Here is a 21,176-nt window from a genome sequence, read left to right on the forward strand (position 1 = left end):
CAGCTCAAAACAGCCATGGAATTCTGTGGAATGTCAACAGCCCCAATCCTGCATGAGAAAACACACAGAACACTGCTGAAAGCATATGCTCAAAAATGTCCCAAAGATGAAACAGATCTGATGATGGCTTGAAGTTTCATTCTCTACTGAAATGCCAATTAAAGCCCCCCAGAGAAGCAAAGTTTTGATTTACATTATGTCAAATGATCTCTATGATCCATACCATATTTATCATGTCAGCATAACCAGCATGTGATATCATCTGTCCTGACATATCTGCAGTTATTTGCATATATACTTTTACTGTGTCAAACATTTATATATTAGATATACACCATTATATATATATATATATATATATAATGGTGTATAATATATATATATATATATATATATATATATATATATATATATATATATATATATATATATATATGGACTTTCCATCCCATATCTAACTGGACTCAGTGGCACTCACCATGTGCTTCAACAATTCAGGAGTTATAACAAAGACACTGTCACAAGGGTATTTCATCATGTTGTTACAATACTGATCCATGCAAATAAATAATTTTGAAACATTCTGTAGGTTGTGTCTTGAAGATGATCCAACAATAACTGAAAATGACCATAAACAATCTACCCAATCAGCTTCTGGATATAGAAAAGAATAGCATAAACATACCTTGCCACCATATCCTAAAACCCACAACAGGTCCAACCCAGACCAGCCAACCAATCATTGTTGCATCTTCTTTAAGGTATTCCTTTCCACCCAAACCATAGACAGTTGGGAACACATGATAACAGTTAACCCTAAGCAAGACAAGGCCATATGTCCTATTTACTAATGGGTCTCCAAAATTGAGCAAATTGCACTATCCTACATACCTTATTATGTGTAGGATAGAAAGGGCCACATGATTTTCACTTAAACTTTGGCTTTACTGCAATTAGGTGCAAAAGCATTTTCTGCAAGCCATCCTGAGGTTCTTCAATAAGACATTCCTTTGTATGATCATCGACTCCAAACATTGCAATATTAATGAAGGCAACCAAATGCAACCAATAACACCATAGTCCCTTGTTATACATATCCTCCTTTGTTAGCCTTGACACAAGCAACATTGAATTCATCTATCCTTACATCATTATGCTTGCCACTGTTTAAAAAATGTGATAAACACTCTATGTTCATCATTTTAGCTATGCACTCAGAGCCTGGCACATCTAGAAGTGGCATATCTGATAGTGCCTATGGAGTCATAAAACACTTCCTAATTAGTGTAAAAACAACACCAAATGTGACTGGTTATTCTGTCTAACAGGTCTCAGTGATAAAGACAACACAAAATAACTTCTGGTTTTCAATACAGCATAGCTATTTTTAGAAAACATTCCCCAAAATATGAATTCCTACTGTGTATTATGACTAGTCACATTCTGGTTACCAAACAAGGTGCATGCATATCAGCTTGGAATCATGAAATTTTTGTGCAGTATTCACATGACAAAATTTGGTCACCCCTAAGGTCTGCCCAAAACCATGATGCCCACTTCAGGTAGACTGCACTGCACATAAGCATGATCACATACTGGAGCAATATATTCTGAATGGCATACAGCCAGACTAATTTATATATATATATATATATATATATATGAAATAAACCCAATAAACTAAATATGCAATATGCTTCTCAGAGCCAATACATCACTCCCTACTACTTACCTTTGACAGGTGGTGTTGCTATGTGCAATGTTTGACAAGAAAGGACATCAAGAACCCTGATGTTTGCATCTTTGGTTATCAACAGGATAACATTTAATGTTGGATGATAGATGAAGCTCTTGGTCGCCTCGTTGGTGGAGAAAGATCCCACGCTCGAATGTTCCGGAGCACCATTAGTGGCCATTTCAAACCATTGTGGGCGTTCCGACCACCACACTAAAGTTTAGGAGTTTTCACTCATAAAGACATATGTTGCACGATAATTTTATAAACGCGTTTTGAGAGACACGTCACGTCACGGGAGGTAGAGCACAATCATACAAAAGAATTGATCTATCGCCGCCGCGAGCAAAACACAGAATGCATTCCGGAGTTCGCCCACAGAAGCGAACGTGCTCACACAAATGACAGAGCCTCACTTTGCGGCGGCTGTGGCGCAGTGGTGTAAGTGGTGCAAGTTTTCCGGATCCAGAAAAAGCCTTCACCAAATTTCCTTTACTTACGCTTCAAAAACAAAATCATGTCTCGCATATCGCTACGAGAAGAAATCATCGTTCAATAGATGATGAAACATTTTGCATCAGTCATCTAGATTAGTAACCCAAGCCTGAAGTTGCGTGAGAACTAAGAAAAGACTGTATGACAGCCCTGATCTACCTTTTCCGGGAAGTACCTCATTTGGTATGGGAAAAAGCAGGTAATCACTTAAAGACACCCAAGCTGAAATGTTTGAAACCTGTTATGGTACTGACATATTTAAGATACGATCGCTTTGGCGCATAACATATTGGCTTGACATGCATCCCGGTAATTCCATGTTTTGCTAACTTTGCCGGAATTCATGTAAGCATATGAAGGATTTTAAATGTCCAGACTTTTTGTTTTTCCGACCGTAATTGGCGCTCTAGAGACGTCTGCATCGCACGTCCTGCACTGTATACTCGGGCGCTGCGTGCGGTGGGGCGCGTTTTCACCGTGTGCATAATTGCGCTAGATATAAGAGGATTTGTTGAGTGGCCATCAAAAGCTCCAGGACATTTCAGATTGCTTCCCACGCTCTTCTTTAAGGTGAATTACTGTCCTACTTGTTGATCAAACCAGGCTCCTAGCCACAGTTCTCGTTAACTCTGTTGTTGGGGGTCTCCTGCCCCCTCCCCAACTTGAGCCCCATCCCTCCAGAAAAAAAACTTTTGGAAGAGCGTGAACTAAATCTGGAGAAATCTATTTACTGATGTGGTTTCAGGGCAGGCTGCATCGTTTTTCACTGCTCAGCCTCCACCCCTTTCTCAGCTCATTTTGTTCAGCCAGTCCCCTGTGCATAACAATGTGATTTGTAAGGGTTTTTGTGGCCTGAAGTGTAATTGCATCAGGGTTTTATCTGCCTTGATATAATTGTATGTGAGGGGCACATCGTGCATGCGGTTCCACTTGTATGAAAGATGCAACATCTGAATCATGAACAAGTATCTGTTTTATGAAGGTTACTTTAAGGTTGATTGCAGAAAGCTGATGACTTGTAGCAGGATGCATTTGCTGCAGCCCAACTGAAGATGTGCATTTCAAAGCAATTTTAACTTTTGAAGTTCAAGCATGCAACTAAACCTGCTTGGTTATATTTGGACATCCTAACTAGCTCCATTTATGACACATGCTATTTTCTCCACTAATAATTATGTTTAGCTCCTTGTGCAATATGCTAAGTTCATTATACTTGAGAAGGAAATATGGTATATCCATAGTAAACAAGGAGTTTATTTACACAGCCAATCAGAGCATCATTTTGCACACATTCTAGCTCCCTCTGCCACTGAGAGTGCATTTCAGAATGTAGGTGAATGTGTTGTGGGGTTGGGCATGTTATTGCATATCAATTCAATAATGCCAGTAAGTTTATTTAAAAATATACAAAAGTATATTGTACTGAGTCAATATAAAACCAAAAATAATAGGATCTGATCAGACATTTAGAATTTAATAGAATAACTGCTGATGCAAACTGCATTCATAGCTCAGTTTCCTGCTCATTATGTCAGGTAGATGTTCTCTCTGGTTAGTCACTGGAAGTGGAGATGGTATGCATTCAGTGCGGTTTGTGTATTTTGTAGCTTTCATAAGGTAAGGAGGTATTAGATCAGTCTAGTATTGATTTCCTCTATCATTTTATGTCCTGCAATATGTAAACTTGGATATAGTTTTACAAAATAATTTTGGCCTGACTGAGCAAGACACCTGGCTAAAGTTACCCACAAAGGGTGTCCAAATGTGTGTTTCTCATCATATTTGGCCTACTTCCTTTTCAAAGTTGGGGGTGAGGACTGCACCTCCACAGTCAGGGGAATTACATCTTTGTATGGAGACCTTGTGGTAGATATTATAACTTCAAAGCTATTATCCCACTACCTTATTCCAGGAGATTTCAATATGTCTTGTATTGACTGGGATAAAATGATGCTTTCCATCAGACATTCATCACCACCACTACTTTGTCAAAACCATGCACTCAAATCATGTAACTTCTTGAAGAAAGCTTATTTTTGTTTGGAGACATTTGTATCTTATCCTAAGCCTGTTACAATGATGATGAATCACTGCATGTGGTAAGTTGCAGAGATGGTTTATGCCCTCAAGAAGAAGAAAATGGATCTAATAATGTACACCCAATCTGAAGATGTTGATCATGCCTGCTTTACCTGCTGCAGGAAAGCCCTCAGGAGCATGATTAAGAACATTCAAAGGGGCCCTGGGGAATACAGAAACATCTATTAAATTGTGCAGACTGAACATCAATGCATGACAGAAAAGTATTTGGGAGGTATGTGGGTCTGAGGTTGAAGATGCAAGAGTTGAATACTTGAAGGGCTGGGGTGAACTCTTGCTATTGAATAGAAACAAAGTGTTCTCACTCTTTAATAGTGCCTCAACAATATTTCCATGGTTGAGGATGCAAGAACTACTCTATGCCCAACCATTAAGTCAAATGGACCAGCCTTCAGTAGCATCATCATCATCATCAGGATAGAAGTGGTCAGGAGGAAACTAGAACTTTAGGCTGCCATGCTCATTGGCCCATGCCATGGCCGTTATGTAAAAACTGTTGGGCACACCTGTGATTAAATGCTGTCCTCTTCTGGTCCACATGAGTGGAGTTATTGGTGCTTGCAAAGCTCCAAACAGAGTCAAAAGCAACTCTTGAATCCATAAACTGACATTGTCATGGTGGAAGCAATGCCTTGGAAATAGGCATGTGATTTTAATTTGGGTTCAAGCTAGTCAAATCATTGGGGGCTGATTTCAGATGAAGGTGGAAGCAACAGCATATATTTATAACTTAGAGGCTTATCCAGGACCCAAATAAGATATGTTCCCATTCCAATCTGAAAATGAATGTAATGAATACTCTATGCAGGATTTGTGAAGCTTATAAGTCAGGCCTCAACGGTCGTCGCCGGAATCGACTCCATCGAGATTCATTCTAGAATACATCCACTTATCCTCGGGAATACGACAGGGCAGTGGTTGGGCTCGGTAGTGTGTGTGGGGAGGGGGGGGGGGGCAGTAGAACCCCGTACCTCTGGTACGGGGTTAGATTTCCCATGGTGTCCACCCTTTTTGCTATCGTGAGAGGCGGGCGATACTTATAGCCTCAGTAGCTCAGTGCGTCGTTAAACCCCAATGTCAAAAACAACTCACATATCGTCGGATCGGAATGGGCTCGGACTCCAATTTATACTGCATTTCTCCGGGTCGGAATTGGACTCAACGCCGTGCACAGCTATTCACAGTCGGAAGCAGTTCCTCTGAGACGAAAACAAGCAGTCTGGCCATGAAAGGCTTGATGAGCAGCATTATTTCTGTCTTACTGCACGCTTCAAAATATTTTACCTTGCAAGTCGTGTTTAGAAAACATTGCTGGTCTATCAAGCTTGTTAAGACTGCAATATTTACATAACACACAACAAAGAACCTTGTCAGGGCTTTTAATCTCTTTGAAAAGATTGCTAGATGTGCAAGCAGCATGACGATTAGCAGTTACAAGAGCTAACTTAATAGCTGTAACAGGAAAGAAAAGAATGCTTTGGTAGGCTTTTTTGTATTTGCCCCAAGGTGTAAATGTGTTGTAGCCTGTATGGGTATTATGTGGCTCTGTGTGCTGTACATGCAATGAAAAATGCAGTACATTAACCTGTTCCTCATCCCATTGTACCGTCCTCGTCCGTAAAGCGTGGCAGACTAGTTCAGTTGAGAATCGCCCTTTCAGCCTTTCGACCAGCGGTCGTCTGCTTCCTGCCTCCGCAGACGACTGTGTGCCCGTCGCTTCCGACGTCTCCTCGCGCTCAACGCGAGGCGTCGTGCGGGAGTGGCTCTGCTGCCTCGCACCCCGCCATGAGCCTCTATTCGGACGTCGCGTACCGGCTACAGAGGGCGCGCGCCGGCTGGGCGGCGGGCGCCGCCGGCTGGGCCGAGCAGCGCGCCGGTGGCGCCGCCCTGGTGGCGCGGATCGCGGCCGTCCGCGGCGCGGCGCTGGAGCGGGCGGCCCGGCCGTGGGAGGTGGAGGGCGGCGCCGCCGACGACGGCTACCCGGTCGGCCTGGCCGAGCCCTGCCGCCGGCTGGCCAGCTGCGCCGACGGCCTCCAGCTGCAGCTGCAGCGGCTGCGACAGGCCGCCAGCCAGCTCGACGCGCTGCGGCAGCTGGCGGAGCGGGCGCCGCCGACCGCCGCCGCGCCGCCAGCGGACTGGGACGCCGGCCGCTGCGCACGCGCCGCCGCCGCCCTGCTGCCGCTGTACGAGCGCGAACTGCGCGTCAAGCAGACAGTGGCCGCCTGGATGGCGCACGCGGACAGCCCGGCGGCGCTGACGGCGTTCCAGGCCGCTTGGACGCACGACGCCTACCTGGCGGCCGACGCGCGCGGCATGGAACAATGCCTCTGCGGCGAAACAGTGCCGGACGGCGCCATGGGCTCGACCCCAGCCGTGCGCCCGTCCCCAGCCGGACGGTCCTCGCCGACGCCGAAGTCGTCACCAGCGGTGATGGCGTCCCCTGCTCTGCGGTCGAAGCGGGTCTGATCCAAGCTCGGGCCAGCGCCACGGACATATTTGCCCATCGCCTCAATCGCGTGATTTTCAGACGCTTTTGATCGTTTTTGGCGTGATGAAAAGATTCGCCACTTGCTTATGCGCGGTGCGGGGCAGCGAGCATTGGACTGAACACTCCTGTAGTGAGAGATTGAATGCTGACGTTGCTGGGCGTCTTAAATTTCCTAATCAAACACTGATAGGGTACATGTGTTCGGTACATGCGTACGTTCGATAGGAGACGGGCAATTCCGCTATTCTGCTTCGGATTAGCTGCGGAGGAGTTGCTTTTGTATAGTATTGTCTAGTTGACCCTGGGCTGCCTATGTGATGTGCGTTGAACTATTGGAACAGGAGTTGTACCTGCGAACATGCCGATTTAAAGGAAATAGAGGACCTGGAGGTCGTGGTACCAACCACGTGTCACTGATGTGTTTATCAAAATGGTTTCCGATGTAAACTGGGTGGAAACCAGTGACGGACCCAGAAGGGGGGGGGGGGGGGGTGGAAGGCTTATTGGGTCATGCCTCCTCTGGGCCAAAGAGGCACCAAAATCCTCTTTTTGGGTCCACCATAACCTTTATTTTCAAGACGCACCAAAGTTCAGGGGCACCACAAACGGCCCTAAACATTCAAGTTCAGCATAAAAGAAAACAAAAGAAAATTGACCTTCAGAAATAAAGTGCACTGAAACCAGCGAATAATTCCTGCGAAATATATTTTGTTGGGGACTTCTTTGTGGAGGGGGGGGGGGGGCGGGGGAGTTCATGGGGCACCACAATGAAGCGCGACGCCTCCCTTGCTGGGTCTGCCTCTGGTGGAAACTGTAAGCCAGAGTAGTGTCGCACAGAGACACGATTCGGCCGTCGTACGCTCCGACACAGTGCGCGACTCTCACTGTTGTGTGAACGGTTCGCATAAAGCGTCTGTGATATGTCAAGATATGCATGAGGGTTTGAATATACGGCATAGCCCAGGAACATGCGTGGGATTTGGCCAGTCGTCTGAAATGGAGTGGAAAGTCGCTTATCCCAAGGGCGAGGAGAAAGGCCAGCTGAGGGCTGGTGGCGTGCTGCTGTCTTGCACACCTGTATATAGAGCGGCAGCCTGTGTTTGTTCAATGCGTGAACGAAGGTTAGTATCGTGTCCATGCTTAAGAAGGTACCAGCACCCATGTCGACGCGAATAAGTTAGTAGATGAGCGCATTGGGCGCCACCTACACGGACGACTGGTGAAATGCAATGTCCGTTCGAATAATTAGGCGTCTCCTTATTGGCCCACTGTTGCCTCGGCGGGCCTTGGAAAGCACTGCGTGCCTCTCCTCATGTTTCGAGGCGCCTCCCTCCCCGTCGTGTTCCCATGCAGTGGCTACTGTGTAACCTGGGTAGTCTCCTATTCTGCGAATGAGTACTTCTGCCCACTCGTCACTGCCGACACCGAGCGTTGGCTGTTCTACCCTGGACTGGCAACCCCCGACCGCAATCCTCTCCTTCCTGGGCGTCGCCTGCCATCGGACTCGTCAGTCGCCTGCCCTGCCGTCGATGATCCAGTATCGAGCACCTGCCGCTTACCTAACGTTGACAAGCTGTGAATACACTGCGCCAGTGTGCCTGTCGTGCCCGAGGGCCACAGACCTGACGGACCGCCGTGTCCACAGCGCCGGCACCATGTGGCGCCGCCTGGTGGCGCCGGGCCGAGCCCTCTCCACGGACGCGGCCGCCCTGCTGACGCCCGAGCGACGCGCCGCCTTCGCCGAGCGGCTGTCGCGCCTGCGGCTGCGGCTGCCGGGCGGCGACTGGCGCGCCGGCCGCCGCCGTGCTGGTGCCGCTGGGCCGCGTCGCCGGCCGGTCGGGCCTGCTGTACACGCTCCGCTCGACGGCACTCAACAAGCACGCCGGCGAGGTGGCCTTCCCCGGCGGCAACCGCGACGCGGCCGACGCCGACCCGCTCGCCACGGCGCTGCGCGAGACGCGCGAGGAGGTGGGCCTCCGCGTGGGCCGCGACCGCCTGTGGGCCGCGCTCCCGCAGATGAACTCGCGCCACGATGGCAAGCCGGTGGCGGCGTTTGTGGCCGACGTGGGTGAGCTGGAGCTGGAGCACCTGCGGCCCGAGCCGCGCGAGGTGGAGGACGTGTTCTTCCTCTCGCTGGAGCACCTCTGCCGAGCGGAGAACGTCGGCCACACGCAGTACCGGCGCAAGGACGGCGGCGCTGGGTACTCGATGCCGGTGTTCCTGAACGGGCCGCACCGAGTGTGGGGCCTGACGGCGATCCTCACCCACCTGACGTTGTCGAGTCTCGTGCCAGAGATGTACTCTCACAAGCCGACGCTGCTCAAGCCCATTCGGGACGGGTCCTGACGTCGGCGATCGGTTAGGGCTTAGTATAAGGCTTGACGTGTAATTAAATATACTCTTGGGAGTGTGGCAGATCAGGCACGATGAGGCACGGGCGTTAGTTGTGATCATGGAAGGCTAGTGGCGTTTAGCCACACTTGTCGTAATGTGACCTTGCAACATCAAGACCACGTCGTCAGTGTTCTCCCGAATGATCATCCTTTCCGCGAGAACCCGATCCGCTGTCGTGGTCTGTGACGGGATCACGACCCTTTTGCGCGGGCTTCTGACAGCTGTCAGCGAGGCAGCGATGCCCGATCACGGCAGCCCGGACTGTTCTGACACCTGACACGGGTGGAGCGCGTGGGGGGGGGGGGGGGGCTTTGCAGATGCGACTGGCGGCACCGCCGGGCCAGCGTCACAGCGGGCGGGGGCGTGACCGCGCGGAAGAGCCACCGCCAATGTGTGCCCGACGGTCGCGTCTAGCGGCCAGCGGCCGATGTTGCTACATCACGGCCAGCTGATCACCGGCTGATACGGTGGTGGCGCTCTGCTTCCCTCCTGGTAGGGCTGGTACCGCCGGAGACGAAGCGCTTGTTGGTGATTGCCGACGTGGTCAATAAACGGGTAGGTGACAGTGTGACGCCAACAGAGCGTCTTCCATGCATGGGCTGGGGGTCATCAGAAGCGACACTAATCGGCCATTGGGCGGCGGTGGATGCTTCAGTCGCCGATACCGGACAGGAATGCGAAGGGTTGCCGAGTCCCGCTGGGACGCCGTCTTGCCAGCGTAAACACAATACAAACAAGGTCATCAAAGCTCCTTCGTATTTGCCGGGCGTGTCTCTTGATCAGCGCAGTGCGTGGTGCCGGGACGTCGTATTAGCACGGCTAACGCAACAAAAAAGGCGTCGTCAAAGCTTCTCCACATTGATCGTCCGTGACCCCCGCCACAGCGGTATCCATGATAACTGACATGACGCGGTAGCTGGGCATTCTGGCCCACATGGTTAGCAACAAGTGCGAACAAATCACTCGCAGAACAGGCGATGCAGACAAGTCGTAAGTTTTTCGCTGATGCGTACTTCGACGCAAGCGCATGCGACGCTTCACAGAAAGTACAGAACAGTCAGGTGCTCACAGTAAGCCAGTTTAGCCCCGCGAACATCGGATTGGCGAGCGGTAAGCGTGCAAGATGCACCCCAACACATCGTGCTGGCGGGCTGCTTAGACTCTCCGCGTGATGCCCCGCCATGGACCAAGGCCGCCCGTCGGCTGGAACCACGCCTCCTGCCCCTCGGCCGAGACTGGTCCTTCGCAGTCTAACCAGCGTCCCCCCCCCCCCTTCCACCCCGCCGCCTCCTCACGGCCGCGCCGCGGTCGTGGCGTTGGCCGGGTTGGTGACCTCCGCCGGTGACCCCGTGACCTTGACCGGAACCTGGGTGGGGCGGAACGGGCGGCGCCGCGGGCCGAAGCGCACCCGCAGGCGGCGCAGGCGGCGGCGGCGCGGCAGGCGGCGGCGCGCTCCCACCGTCGCCGGGCCCGGCGCCAGCACGCGCGCCGGCCGCGCCGCCTCTGCCGCAGCGGCGGAGGCGGCGAAGTACCCTGAAATGACGGCCGACGCGTCAGCTGACTCAGCGGGGATGTCTGCGGCGCGGAGATGGGAATGGCCGGCACGCCTGCTCGCTCCACGTCCACCAACCACTTGTCTCATTGCCGCGATATCAGCAACCCATGCCGCCGGATAGCCAGCGTCTTATCGCCCCGGCACCTTATCACTGGCTGCCCAGTGTGACCACACTCACCCCACCGGCTGTCCAGTGTGACCACACTCACCCCACCGGCTGTCCAGTGTGACCACACTCACCCCGCCGGCTGTCCAGTGTGACTACACTCACCCCACCGGCTGTCCAGTGTGACCACACTCACCTCGCCGGCCTGTCCAGTGTGACCACACTCACCCCGCCGGCTGTCCAGTGTGACCACACTCACCCCGCCGGCTGCCCAGTGTGACCACGCTCGCCCTGGCGACAGTCTGGGTGTGGCCCACTCGCCCCGCCCATGGTCCAGGAGTGAGTTCACTCACCGCGCTGGTTGTACAGGTGGGAGCCGAGCGACGGCAGCTGGCCGTCAAGCGTGCACGAGCGGCAGCAGAAGCGCGAGTAGTACTGATTGCTGCAGTAGCGAGCGGCCACGATCAGCCTGCAGTTGGCGAAGAACGGGTTGTCCGTGCAGTTCTGGTGGACGAATACACCTGCGGAGGCGGGTCGGGAGTGAATCCCTGGCTGCGTGTGCGCGGTTAGCGGAGGCTTCTGGCACTGGTCCTGGCCGATGCTCCAGGGAGCTGGCAGCTGCTTCATCGAAGGCACAAAGATCAGACCGGGATTCGTGAGCCCTACAGGGCAGCGCTCGCATATATCTGTAAATATACGACCTCGGATAAAAGGGAAATACTAAACACAAAACCAAACAGCCAGATCCTTTGATTACGGTGTTTAATCTGGAGTCAAAGCTTTCATTCACAAGACGTGACAACACTGGCGACGGACACGCTTCCCATGTTTTGATTCGTCTGCCGCGACGCGTTGTTCCGTACGCGGCCGCCACCGGGACGGGCGGCACCGGGGAGGCTCCGCCGGCTGGACTCTCACCCTGCACGCGGACGCTGACTGTGCTCTCGGCCGTGCTGTACTGGTTGGCCGCCTGGCACCGGTACATACCGGAGTCGGACGGTTCGGCAGACCGCACCACTAGGTCCGTGCCTGTCGCCGGTCAGCGCCAGTCAGGCGCGGTCTGACCTCGTCACACACGGGCGGGTCTGACCTCGCCACGCACGGCGGGTCAGACCTCGTCACACACGGCGGACCTGACCTCGTCACACACGGCGGTTCTAACCTCATCACACGGTGGGTCTGACCTCGTCACATACGGCGGACCTGACCTCATCCCACGGTGGGCCTGACCTCGTCACACACGGTGGGTCTGACCTCGTCACACACGGTGGGTCTGACCTCGTCACACACGGCGGATCTGACCTCGTCACACACGGCAGGCCTAACCTCGTCACACACGGCGGTTATGGCCTCATCGCACGGTGGGTCTAACCTCGTCGCACACAGGCGGACCTGACCTCGTCACACACGGCGGATCTGACCTCGTCACACTACGGCGGACCTGACCTCATCCCACGTTGGGCCTGACCTCGTCACACACGGCAGGTTCCGACCTCGTCACACACGGCGGGCCTAACCTCGTCACACACGGCGGGCCTAACCTCGTCACACACGGCGGGTCTGACCTCATCACACGGTGGGTCTGACCTCGTCACACACGGCGGACCTGACCTCGTCACACACGGCGGGCCTGACCTCATCACACTCGGAGCCTGACCCCGTCACACACGGCAGGTCCGACCTCGTCACACACGGCGGGCCTAACCTCGTCACACACGGCGGGCCTAACCTCGTCACACACGGCGGTTCTGACCTCATCACACGGTGGGTCTGACCTCGTCACACACGGCGGTCCTGACCTCGTCACACACGGCAGGTCTGACTTCGTCACACACGGCGGGTCTGACCTCGTCACACACGGCAGGTCTGACCTCGCCACGCACGGCGGACCTGGCCCCGTCACACACGGCGGACCTGACCCCGTCACACACGGCGGGTCTGACCTCATCACACACGGCGGACCCGATCTCGTCACACACGGCGGACCTGACCATGTCACACACACGGGGTCACAGCAGCCGCGGTCACCACACCAATAGTGCATGCAGTGACCTGGGCGGCGGCATCGACCGAGGCATTAACATAGAAAAGCGAAGGAGGACGATCGAGCCGAGTGACCTCCGATCTGCACCTGTCAATGAGCCACGCCTCCCGAGCCGGCCAACATTGACATATATGGTAGTCAAGGTTACAGTCACCTACAGTTAGTCAGTAAACATGGCACCCCAGGTCCTGGTCTTGCATGCCCATAAATGTGAACCTCTCAGGTGTCTCCGCTCCCCTCCGCCCCCTCCAAACGCATGTGCCGCCTCCATTGCATCTCTCGTCCTCCCCTGAGGATCCCCCCCCCCCCCTTTCCCGTGGGTACTGCATCCCTGCGCACCATGCCCTCCGGCGCCGATGGGGGCCGCCCCGATGCCCTGACTCGGCGCCGCCACTGACCGTCGAACTGCCGCCTCTCGTCCGGCCACACCAGCTCGCCGTCCTTGTACCAGGAGACGGTGGGCGGCGGCCGGCCGGCTGTACGGCACGGGATCCTCAGCCGCGCGCCCACGGCCACCTCCGGCTCCGGCAGGCTGATGCTGGCTCGTACCGACTCTGGCGGCCGACGGCGCTCGGTCAGTGGCGGCGGCGGCGCAGGCGGCCACCTCCCCGCCTGACAACAGGATCACGCTGCCCGGTGTTAGGGGTGGCACGTGATGTCCCCATGCTGGGCGGATGCTGCGGGTTCTGGACCTGGCTTAATGACCTCCCCCGGATTAAGACTTACCCTGCGAGCGTCGTTTTCGAGTTGACTCACAAACTGTGAGTTTAAGAACGCATTGCAAAGTATCATGCCGTGAAGTGAGTGCTGCGTGCAACATACGATCTCGTTCAATACGCCGAATAAGTAGATACAGCGGCACAATCCCTGCTCCAGAGCCGCCGGAGAACAGCGGCGTCACCAGGCTCAAATGGTGTGAAGACATAGCAAGACCCGTCGATTCAGCCCTGCTAGTCCCCCCCCCCCCCCTGCACGTGCCAGCCGAGCCGCTAGGCGCTCACCCGTGCCTAGCGGTCGGGTGTACTCAGGCCAGTACGGCGCCTCTCCAGGTCGTCGCGCCGGGAACGGCCGGGCCGGGGCGGCGGCGGCAGCCGGACCGGCCGGGCCACCCGCGCCGGCCGGCACCACCTGCCCCGGCACCGCCGCCGCAGGCGCCGCCGGCCCACCGCTCGTCACGACGAACCGCAGGTAGGGCCAGAGCACCGGCGGCGCCGCGTCCACGGGGCCGTGCGCGCGCAGCTGCGCCTGCCAGGAGACGGCGCGGCCGCGGCCGTTGTACGCCTGGCACGTGTAGATGCCCAGGTCGGGAAGGCGCACGATGCCGATGACCAGCGCGTGGTCGTCGCGCTGCCGGTATTGGGCCGAGGAGCGCGGCAGCAGGCGCCGCTCGCGCCACCAGGTGACGATCGGCCGTGGCCAGCCGTAGGCGTGGCACCGGATGACGGCCGGCCCGCCCAGGTCCGCCACCGGCTGCTCGGCCAGCGACGGACGCAGCACCCGCACCGGCGCCGGCCTCGGGTCTGCGGCACGCGCGGGTCGACCGGCGCGTCAGGAGGGCAGCTGGGGCGGCGCGAGATTGCCTCGAGCACCTGCGCTGGCGCTGAACTACATGTTAAGACGAGCAGGGCAGCGATGAACAAGTTCTTCTGGAGAATATCGCACGTGACCTGGGGTTTAGCTACGCTACGTTGTAGCGGTTACCAAATTTTGGCGGCCAGTAAAGAAGTTGCTCAGCCACTTCCATAACTCATGCGATGAACAAGCAGCCTGCTCTTGAACGGCACCGGACACCGCAATCGGATACCGGATACCGGACCGCCTCGGCAAGCCTCACGATTGCCGCCAGCCGACATGTCTCTTTGGCGTCGCACATCACCAGCAGGTCTCGCAAACTGCGAACCACGGCCAGCGTCACCCAGCCTCCCACAAACAGCCTACCCCTGGGCCCGCCGCCATCGCGGGGCCGCTCGCGCCACCTACCCAGCACGGTGAGCCGCATGGAGCGCCGGTCGGGCGGCGCGCGGTAGTTGTCGGCCAAGCACGTGTACACGGCGGCGTCCTCAGGCCGCACGCCGACGATCTGCAGCGAGCCGCCGTCCAGCCGGTACCGGCCGCGGCGCGGGTTCACCTAGCGGTCGGCACGCACTCTGAGCCGCTGGGGCGGGGAGGCGGAGGCGAGGGGGACATGACGGACTGCGGCTCAGCTGACGCTCTCAAAAGAAATGGGGGAAATGAGCTGATCTTGCAACCGTTGCGCACTTGTCCAACCTCACAAATGTGAAATGATTCATCACAAATGTTGCATTCAAATCGAACGATCCGGAAGCATGCAGCCGATAAGGCAACAAAACAAACGCATGCATGACAACCATGACACATAAAAGACCACAACATTCATGTGCAGAAAAGATTGGTTTCTCTGCGCTATTGCTCAGTTCCATCGATCAACACTGCCCGCGGGCTGGCCGTCTCCGCCAATCAGCGCGCCACCTGCAGACGGAGCCGACGCCTGCGACGCCGGCTCCACTCGCCTCCTCGTCGCCGCGTCTCCACGAGATGATCGGGCGGGGGTCTCCCTCGGCGACGCAGCGGAGCACGGCCAGCGAACCCTCTGCCACGTCCACCGCCGACGAAGCCTCCACGATCCGCGCGCGCGGGTCTGCCGCCGAAGAGGTCAGCGGGTCACGGGCTCTGGCACGCGCGCGGGGGACGGCCGATGCGTAGCTGCAGGTTCCATATGACTCGTGCAGATTGTAGAACACAGCATGCGAGTATAGAATGGCGCAGGCATGCAATGCAATTGACACGATTCACAACCCATTGGGGAGGAGGTTGGCATCTTGCCAGCAGTTAAAAAAACTAATCGCTACGTGTAGAACCACTATACCACTCGCATCTACACGTTTTTACAACCAGTCGTGCTGCGACGAACAGGGCGAAATGGTTTCACTGCTTCCACATCCATACAGCTGCTGCCTCCGAATGTCTGCAATAGAGAGCGTGGCAGAGACTGACCCGGTGTCTCGGGCACCACGCCGGCGGCAGCCGTTGGTGCCGTGGTCGTCGTGGTCGGGCTGGTGACTCGGAATGGAGGCTCGCCGGTCGTAACTGGCGCCTCGGTGGTGTCGGGGGTCGGCTGCATCGACCGAGCAGAACCGGTATGCAAGTGAAAACGATCGACACATTTCCCTTGCAATGCTTATAGCTGCCCTATATTTTTGACAGTTCACGCACGTGTAAACAGGAGAGTAGTTTCACAAAAGGAGATGGGGACTGAGCAGTGAAAATCAACGTACCCTGCCTCAAAATACGTCAAAACGGGTTGCTTTTGACTCACTTTCTTCTAGAGTTGGGGGAGGTGAAGACCACGTTGAGAGGGAGGGGTGAGGGGGGGGGGCGAAAGACTCCTCAAATGGATAGAAAACTACATCTCGCTTATAAGTCAAACCCGAATTTGATCAAGTGGACACTGCATGCTGTAAAACGTCTGATAAGGTGTTGAGCGAGTGTTTAATGAGCAAAACATGACCGTTAAACAACTGCATTTTAACATCAAACGCTGGAATATTTTACGAATAGTTGTTTCAGAAGCCTGAGCCGGTTCGACAATGTAGCGCTACGTTCTGCCACGGCACACCGGCGGAGGGGGGCGGGGGGGACGAGACAGGCGCGAGGGAGGGCATCGGTGGTGACCCTGACCTGCTGGTCCCCAGGTGCCGGAGTGGGCGGGGCGTCCTGGACGGACGTCTCCTCCTGACCCTCCGGCGGTACGCACCGCAACGTACAGCCGTCGCTGCAGCACTGCACACAAAACAAACGCATGAGCGTTACCGAAGTGTTCATGTAAACTTTGGCTCAAAAGTCTTTGTGAGCAATATTTATTTTGGCAGTGTGTTTACTGTTTCTCAGGTACTGAGACCTGGTCACTGGCCCGCTTCTTGTTCGCAACTTGCTCATTTCAAAAAATTCAACTCCGCGCTAGAATGTACTGAGCTGTGCAACATTCCAAGAAAACCTAACGACAATTTCGGCACAAAAATTGCCAAAGAGCACAGTGGGGAAGTGGGCGTGAGTTCGGCAGCGGCATTGCCAGATTTGACCCCGTGTTAACGCCGCCGTCCAGTGGGTCCACACCTTGAGGTTGTTTCTGCAGTCAGCGTCATCCCTGCATCCGGTCTGCGGGCCGGCGCAGTCCTCCTCCGAGACTTCAGGAATTCGGCAGGAGCCCTCTTTGAGGGCTGAACACATTCATTTTAGAACATCCGAACGGCATTCCATATAAGCATTTGTCGGTGGACGTACTAACATTACAGAAGACAGTGGTGCTAGGTACCACCACGCTCTGTTCCATCCAACTGATGCTCTGTCAAATATTCGCTGAAGTCCATTCACATTCACGCTGAAATTCGTATGGTTCTAATGAAAGCATGGATCAAAGATAGAACTAAGTATCGAATTGACGTGCAGAAAAAGCGATGGGTCATGGTTCTTTCGACGATTTCGACGGAGCGATATTCGACGGATTCTGCAGTCTCGAACCCGCCGCGCCCGTCGGCTGCACGGACGGGCGGGAGGAGCGTCACCCAGCCCATCAGTCGCACCAACCAGCCACAGCACCGGTGGAGCGGGACGGAAGCCCCCACGTCACTAACTCGTCTCCCCAGCATCTGGACGTCGTCCAGCGCTGTCGCCAGCTCCGGCGCCGCCGCTCTCACCCGCCACTCACTGGGGCGGCAGGCGGCCGTGATGACGAGACCGTCGTCCTGGTCGCGGCGCTGGGCGATCACGCAGCGCTCGCCCTGCCCGCACGCCACCTGGCGGCACGGCTGGTAGCAGGAGCAGCGCTCGCAGAGGCGCGCGTCCACGTGCCGCTCCACGCCGAACCGACACTGCCGGCCAGGCGGCGGGGTCACCGGGCGGCGGGGCCATCGGAGGGAGGGTTCACCGGGCGACGGAATCACCGGGCGGCGGTGTCACCAGGCAGCGGGGTCACAAGGCGGCGGGGTCACCGGGCGGCGGGGTCACCAGGTGGCGGGTTCACCGGGCGGCGAAATCACCGGGCGGCGGTGTCACCAGGCAGCGGGGTCACAAGGCGGCGGGGTCACCGGGCGGCGGGGTCACCGGGCGGTGGGGCCATCGGGAGGCAGGGTCACCGGGCGGTGGGGTCACCAGGCGGTGGAGTCACCGGGCGGCGGGATCATCGGGAGGCGGGGGCCATCGGAGGGAAGGGTCACCGGGTGGCGGGATTACCGGGCGGCGGGGTCACCGGGCGGCGGGGTCACCGGGTGGCGGGGTCACCAGGCAGCGGGGTCACCAGGCAGCGGGGTCACCGGGCGGCGGGGTCACCAGGCGGTGGAGTCACCGGGCGGCGGGATCATCGGGAGGCGGGGCCATCGGAGGGAAGGGTCACCGGGTGGCGGGATTACCGGGCGGCGGGGTCACCGGGCGGCGGGGTCACCGGGTGGAGGGATTACCGGGCGGCGGGGTCACCGGGAGGCAGGGTCACCAGTCGGCGGGGTCACCAGGCGGCGGGGTCACCAGTCGGCGGGGTCACCAGTCGGTGGGGTCACCGGGCGGCGGGATCATCGGGAGGCGGGGCCATCGGAGGGATGGGTCACCGGGCGGCGGGATTACCGGGCGGCGGGGTCACCGGGAGGCAGGGTCACCAGTCGGCGGGGTCACCAGGCGGCGGGGTCACCAGTCGGCGGGGTCACCAGGCGGCAGGGTCACCAGTCGGTGGGGTCACCAGTCGGTGGGGTCACCGGGCGGCGACGCTCGGCACGGACACACAGATGGTGGGGTTGACGCAGGAGGCAGCCTTTGTTAAGTCTTGTGTGAGGGGGGGGGGAGGGGCAGGCACCCGTACACTAGGCCGGAAACGATCGAGTCTGAAGCCATTAACGGAATATAGTGTCGACTGCATATCTCAGCACCATATCACATTATCATTGGTATCATCACCGCACAGGGTACGGCCGGATATTCATCAGGCCGATCTTACGCAAGGCGTTCAAACGCTCACCACAAGCGGAAAACGGCAAAACGGTTAGTTCCGGCGGAGCGTCACCAAAGATCGGTCTTACAACGAACGGACGATAACAACCACACGAAGCAGCGGCAATCGGCACAGCACTGCACAGCTCTGATGGACTGTTCTCTCCTCCTCTCAGCTCCCCGGCCTTTTGGTCGGAGGTCTGATGGACTGTCCTTCCCCCCCCCCCCCTCTCAGCTCCCCAGCCTTCTGGTCGGAGGTCTGACGGACTGTCCTCTCTCGCTCTCAGCTCCCCGGCCTTTTGGTCGGAGGTCTGACGGACTGTCCTATCTCGCTCTCAGCTCCCCGGCCTTTTGGTCGGAGGTCTGACGGACTGTCCTCTCCCGCTCTCAGCTCCCCGGTCTTTTGGCCGGAGGCGGCTGCTCTGACCGCCACCCCAGACAGCGACAGGAGCCGGGCGGCGTTAGCGGCGGCCCCTGCCGGCGTTCGTCCCTCACCACCAGCTGGCGGCACTGTTCGCTGGCCTCGGAGCAGTCAGCCGGACCGGTCTCCGACGCAGCCGGCGGCGCGGCGGTCCCGGCCGCGGCTGCAGGGACACGGACGGCGGCGGCGTTAGTCACACCAGCGGCGAGCGGGGCCGTACTGTACACGCTGGGAGTCTCTCAGGCCGACGGGGACGGGCGGGAGGGGGGGGGGGGGGGAGTGCACCGGAGTGCACCTCATTTTATCACAGAAAAAAACATCCCCAGCTTCCCTCACTCGACTAACAGACAGCGATGGCGAGACTGAGTTCATTCTCCAGTTCCTCACTCATTCTCATTCTCATTTCGCTCGACATGTGAACGCAGCCAATGCCTCAGACATTGTGCACACTTCGCTGACCTGGCTTCTCGGTCGCCCGACTGTCGGGTACTGCAAGCTCCTCTCCGCCGACACAGAGCGCCTGACACTCCTCCTCAGTGTTAAACCTGAGCGCACCAGCGACAGTCAGGGCGCCAGCGATGCGCAGTGAACACAAAGCGTTAGAAAAAAGTGACGGGGCAATTTACGCCAATGATCACATGCGAAAACACTGATTATATACTAGTCTGTGTTTCTCCTTTCTAACGCATCAAAATGCAATTGCATGCAATGTACGCACTCTGAAATCATGCGTAATGCGATTGCATGCAATATCGCATCGAAACAGAGCTCCTCATCAGCGTGGTCTTACTCTACAAACCATCCACTTGCCAACACGTACCAGACCGTCTCTGCACCGCCGTCGTTTCTCAGCGAGCGCATGGGCCACTCCCCCCCCCCCCCCTATCCACCGTTGTCCGCGGCGCTCCCTCCGCCGGCGACCTCGTCACCGTCACCTGTTGGCGTTGCCCCCGCAGCCAGTGAAGGTGAAGGCGCGGCAGGCGCCGGTGCGGCCGTCGTAGTACCAGCGCACCAGGTTACCGGTGCAGCCGCCGGCCGAGGGCGCCACCGAACACGTGTCTGCGAGACGCAGCACGGGCTTCCAGTCATGACTGGGGCAGTGACGGGCTGGGATCGGAACGTGCTGGGACGGTGACGTGCTGGGATCGGGACGTGCTGGGGCGGTGACGGGCTGGAGCGATGACGGGCTGGGACAGTGGCAGGCTGGGATCGGGACGTGCTGGGGCGGTGACGGGCTGGGACGATGACGTTCTGGGGCGATGACGTGCTGGGGCGGTGACGGGCTGGGGCGCTGACGGGCTGGGACAGTGGCGGGCTGGGATCGGGACGTGCTGGGGCGGTGACGGGCTGGGACGATGACAGGCTGGGGCGATGACGGGCTGGGGCGATGACGGGCTGGGACGGTGACGGGCTGGGGCGGTGACGGGCTGGGGCGGTGACGGGCTGGGGCGGTGATGGGCTGGGACGGTGACGGGCTGGGGCGGTGACGGGCTGGGACGGTGACGGGCTGGGGCGGTGACGGGCTGGGGCGGTGACGGGCTGGGGCGGTGATGGGCTGGGACGGTGACGGGCTGGGGCGGTGACGGGCTGGGGCGGTGACGGGCTGGGGCGGTGACGGGCTGGGGCGGTGACGGGCTGGGACGGTGACGGGCTGGGGCGGTGACGGGCTGGGGCGGTGACGGGCTGGGGCGGTGACGGGCTGGGACGGTGACGGGCTGGGATGGTGACGTGTTGGGGTAGGTATGGGATGGGACGGTGACATACTGAGGGGGTGACGTGCTAGGACGGGATGGGGTGGGGCACTGACGGGCCGGGGCGGCGTCAACCCTTCTGCGGCAACTTAA

General features: G+C 57.1%; 3 protein-coding genes across 3 annotated transcripts in view; 1 reads left to right on the forward strand and 2 right to left on the reverse strand.

Annotated features, from left to right (window-relative positions):
• Bruce (BIR repeat containing ubiquitin-conjugating enzyme) overlaps nt 1-2,131 on the reverse strand; it is a 49,522-nt gene extending 47,391 nt beyond the window's left edge. The window contains 1 exon segment of the mRNA XM_037217614.1: nt 1,733-2,131. Coding sequence (XP_037073509.1) covers nt 1,733-1,916 — 184 coding nt within the window. The 5' untranslated portion in view covers nt 1,917-2,131.
• Nucleotides 2,132-6,556: 4,425 nt separating this feature from the next.
• Nucleotides 6,557-9,498, forward strand: LOC119094554 (nucleoside diphosphate-linked moiety X motif 8). The gene is made up of 2 exons (XM_037217615.1): nt 6,557-6,703; nt 8,622-9,498. The coding sequence occupies exons 1-2, from the start codon at nt 6,557-6,559 to the stop codon at nt 9,162-9,164; spliced, it is 690 nt and encodes a 229-aa protein (XP_037073510.1). The 3' UTR covers nt 9,165-9,498.
• A 1,005-nt stretch (nt 9,499-10,503) lies between these two features.
• Nucleotides 10,504-21,176, reverse strand: part of LOC119094555 (papilin) — a 70,138-nt gene continuing 59,465 nt past the window's right edge. The window contains exons 33-47 of the mRNA XM_037217616.1: nt 20,268-20,391; nt 19,792-19,877; nt 19,407-19,495; nt 17,644-17,806; nt 17,052-17,155; nt 16,617-16,718; nt 15,933-16,053; nt 15,449-15,576; nt 14,898-15,045; nt 13,919-14,437; nt 13,316-13,471; nt 11,792-11,902; nt 11,227-11,394; nt 10,720-10,745; nt 10,504-10,578 (exon numbers count right to left, since the gene is read on the reverse strand). Coding sequence (XP_037073511.1) covers nt 10,504-10,578; nt 10,720-10,745; nt 11,227-11,394; nt 11,792-11,902; nt 13,316-13,471; nt 13,919-14,437; nt 14,898-15,045; nt 15,449-15,576; nt 15,933-16,053; nt 16,617-16,718; nt 17,052-17,155; nt 17,644-17,806; nt 19,407-19,495; nt 19,792-19,877; nt 20,268-20,391 — 2,120 coding nt within the window. The remainder of the gene's footprint in view (nt 10,579-10,719; nt 10,746-11,226; nt 11,395-11,791; nt 11,903-13,315; nt 13,472-13,918; nt 14,438-14,897; nt 15,046-15,448; nt 15,577-15,932; nt 16,054-16,616; nt 16,719-17,051; nt 17,156-17,643; nt 17,807-19,406; nt 19,496-19,791; nt 19,878-20,267; nt 20,392-21,176) is intronic.

The sequence above is a fragment of the Pollicipes pollicipes genome, unplaced genomic scaffold, assembly GCF_011947565.3.
Source record: "Pollicipes pollicipes isolate AB1234 unplaced genomic scaffold, Ppol_2.1 Scaffold_4002;HRSCAF=4701_pilon_pilon_pilon, whole genome shotgun sequence".
Classification (NCBI taxonomy): Eukaryota; Metazoa; Arthropoda; class Thecostraca; order Pollicipedomorpha; family Pollicipedidae; genus Pollicipes; species Pollicipes pollicipes.

Excerpts from the sequence above, each read along its gene's own strand:
- LOC119094554 (XM_037217615.1), top strand. The coding sequence starts at position 6,557 with ATGGCGCACGCGGACAGCCCGGCGGCGCTGACGGCGTTCCAGGCCGCT. Across the intron at positions 6,704-8,621 it reads CCATGGGCTCGACCCCAGCC|GTGCTGGTGCCGCTGGGCCG; the intron begins GTGCGCCCGTCC and ends CCGGCCGCCGCC.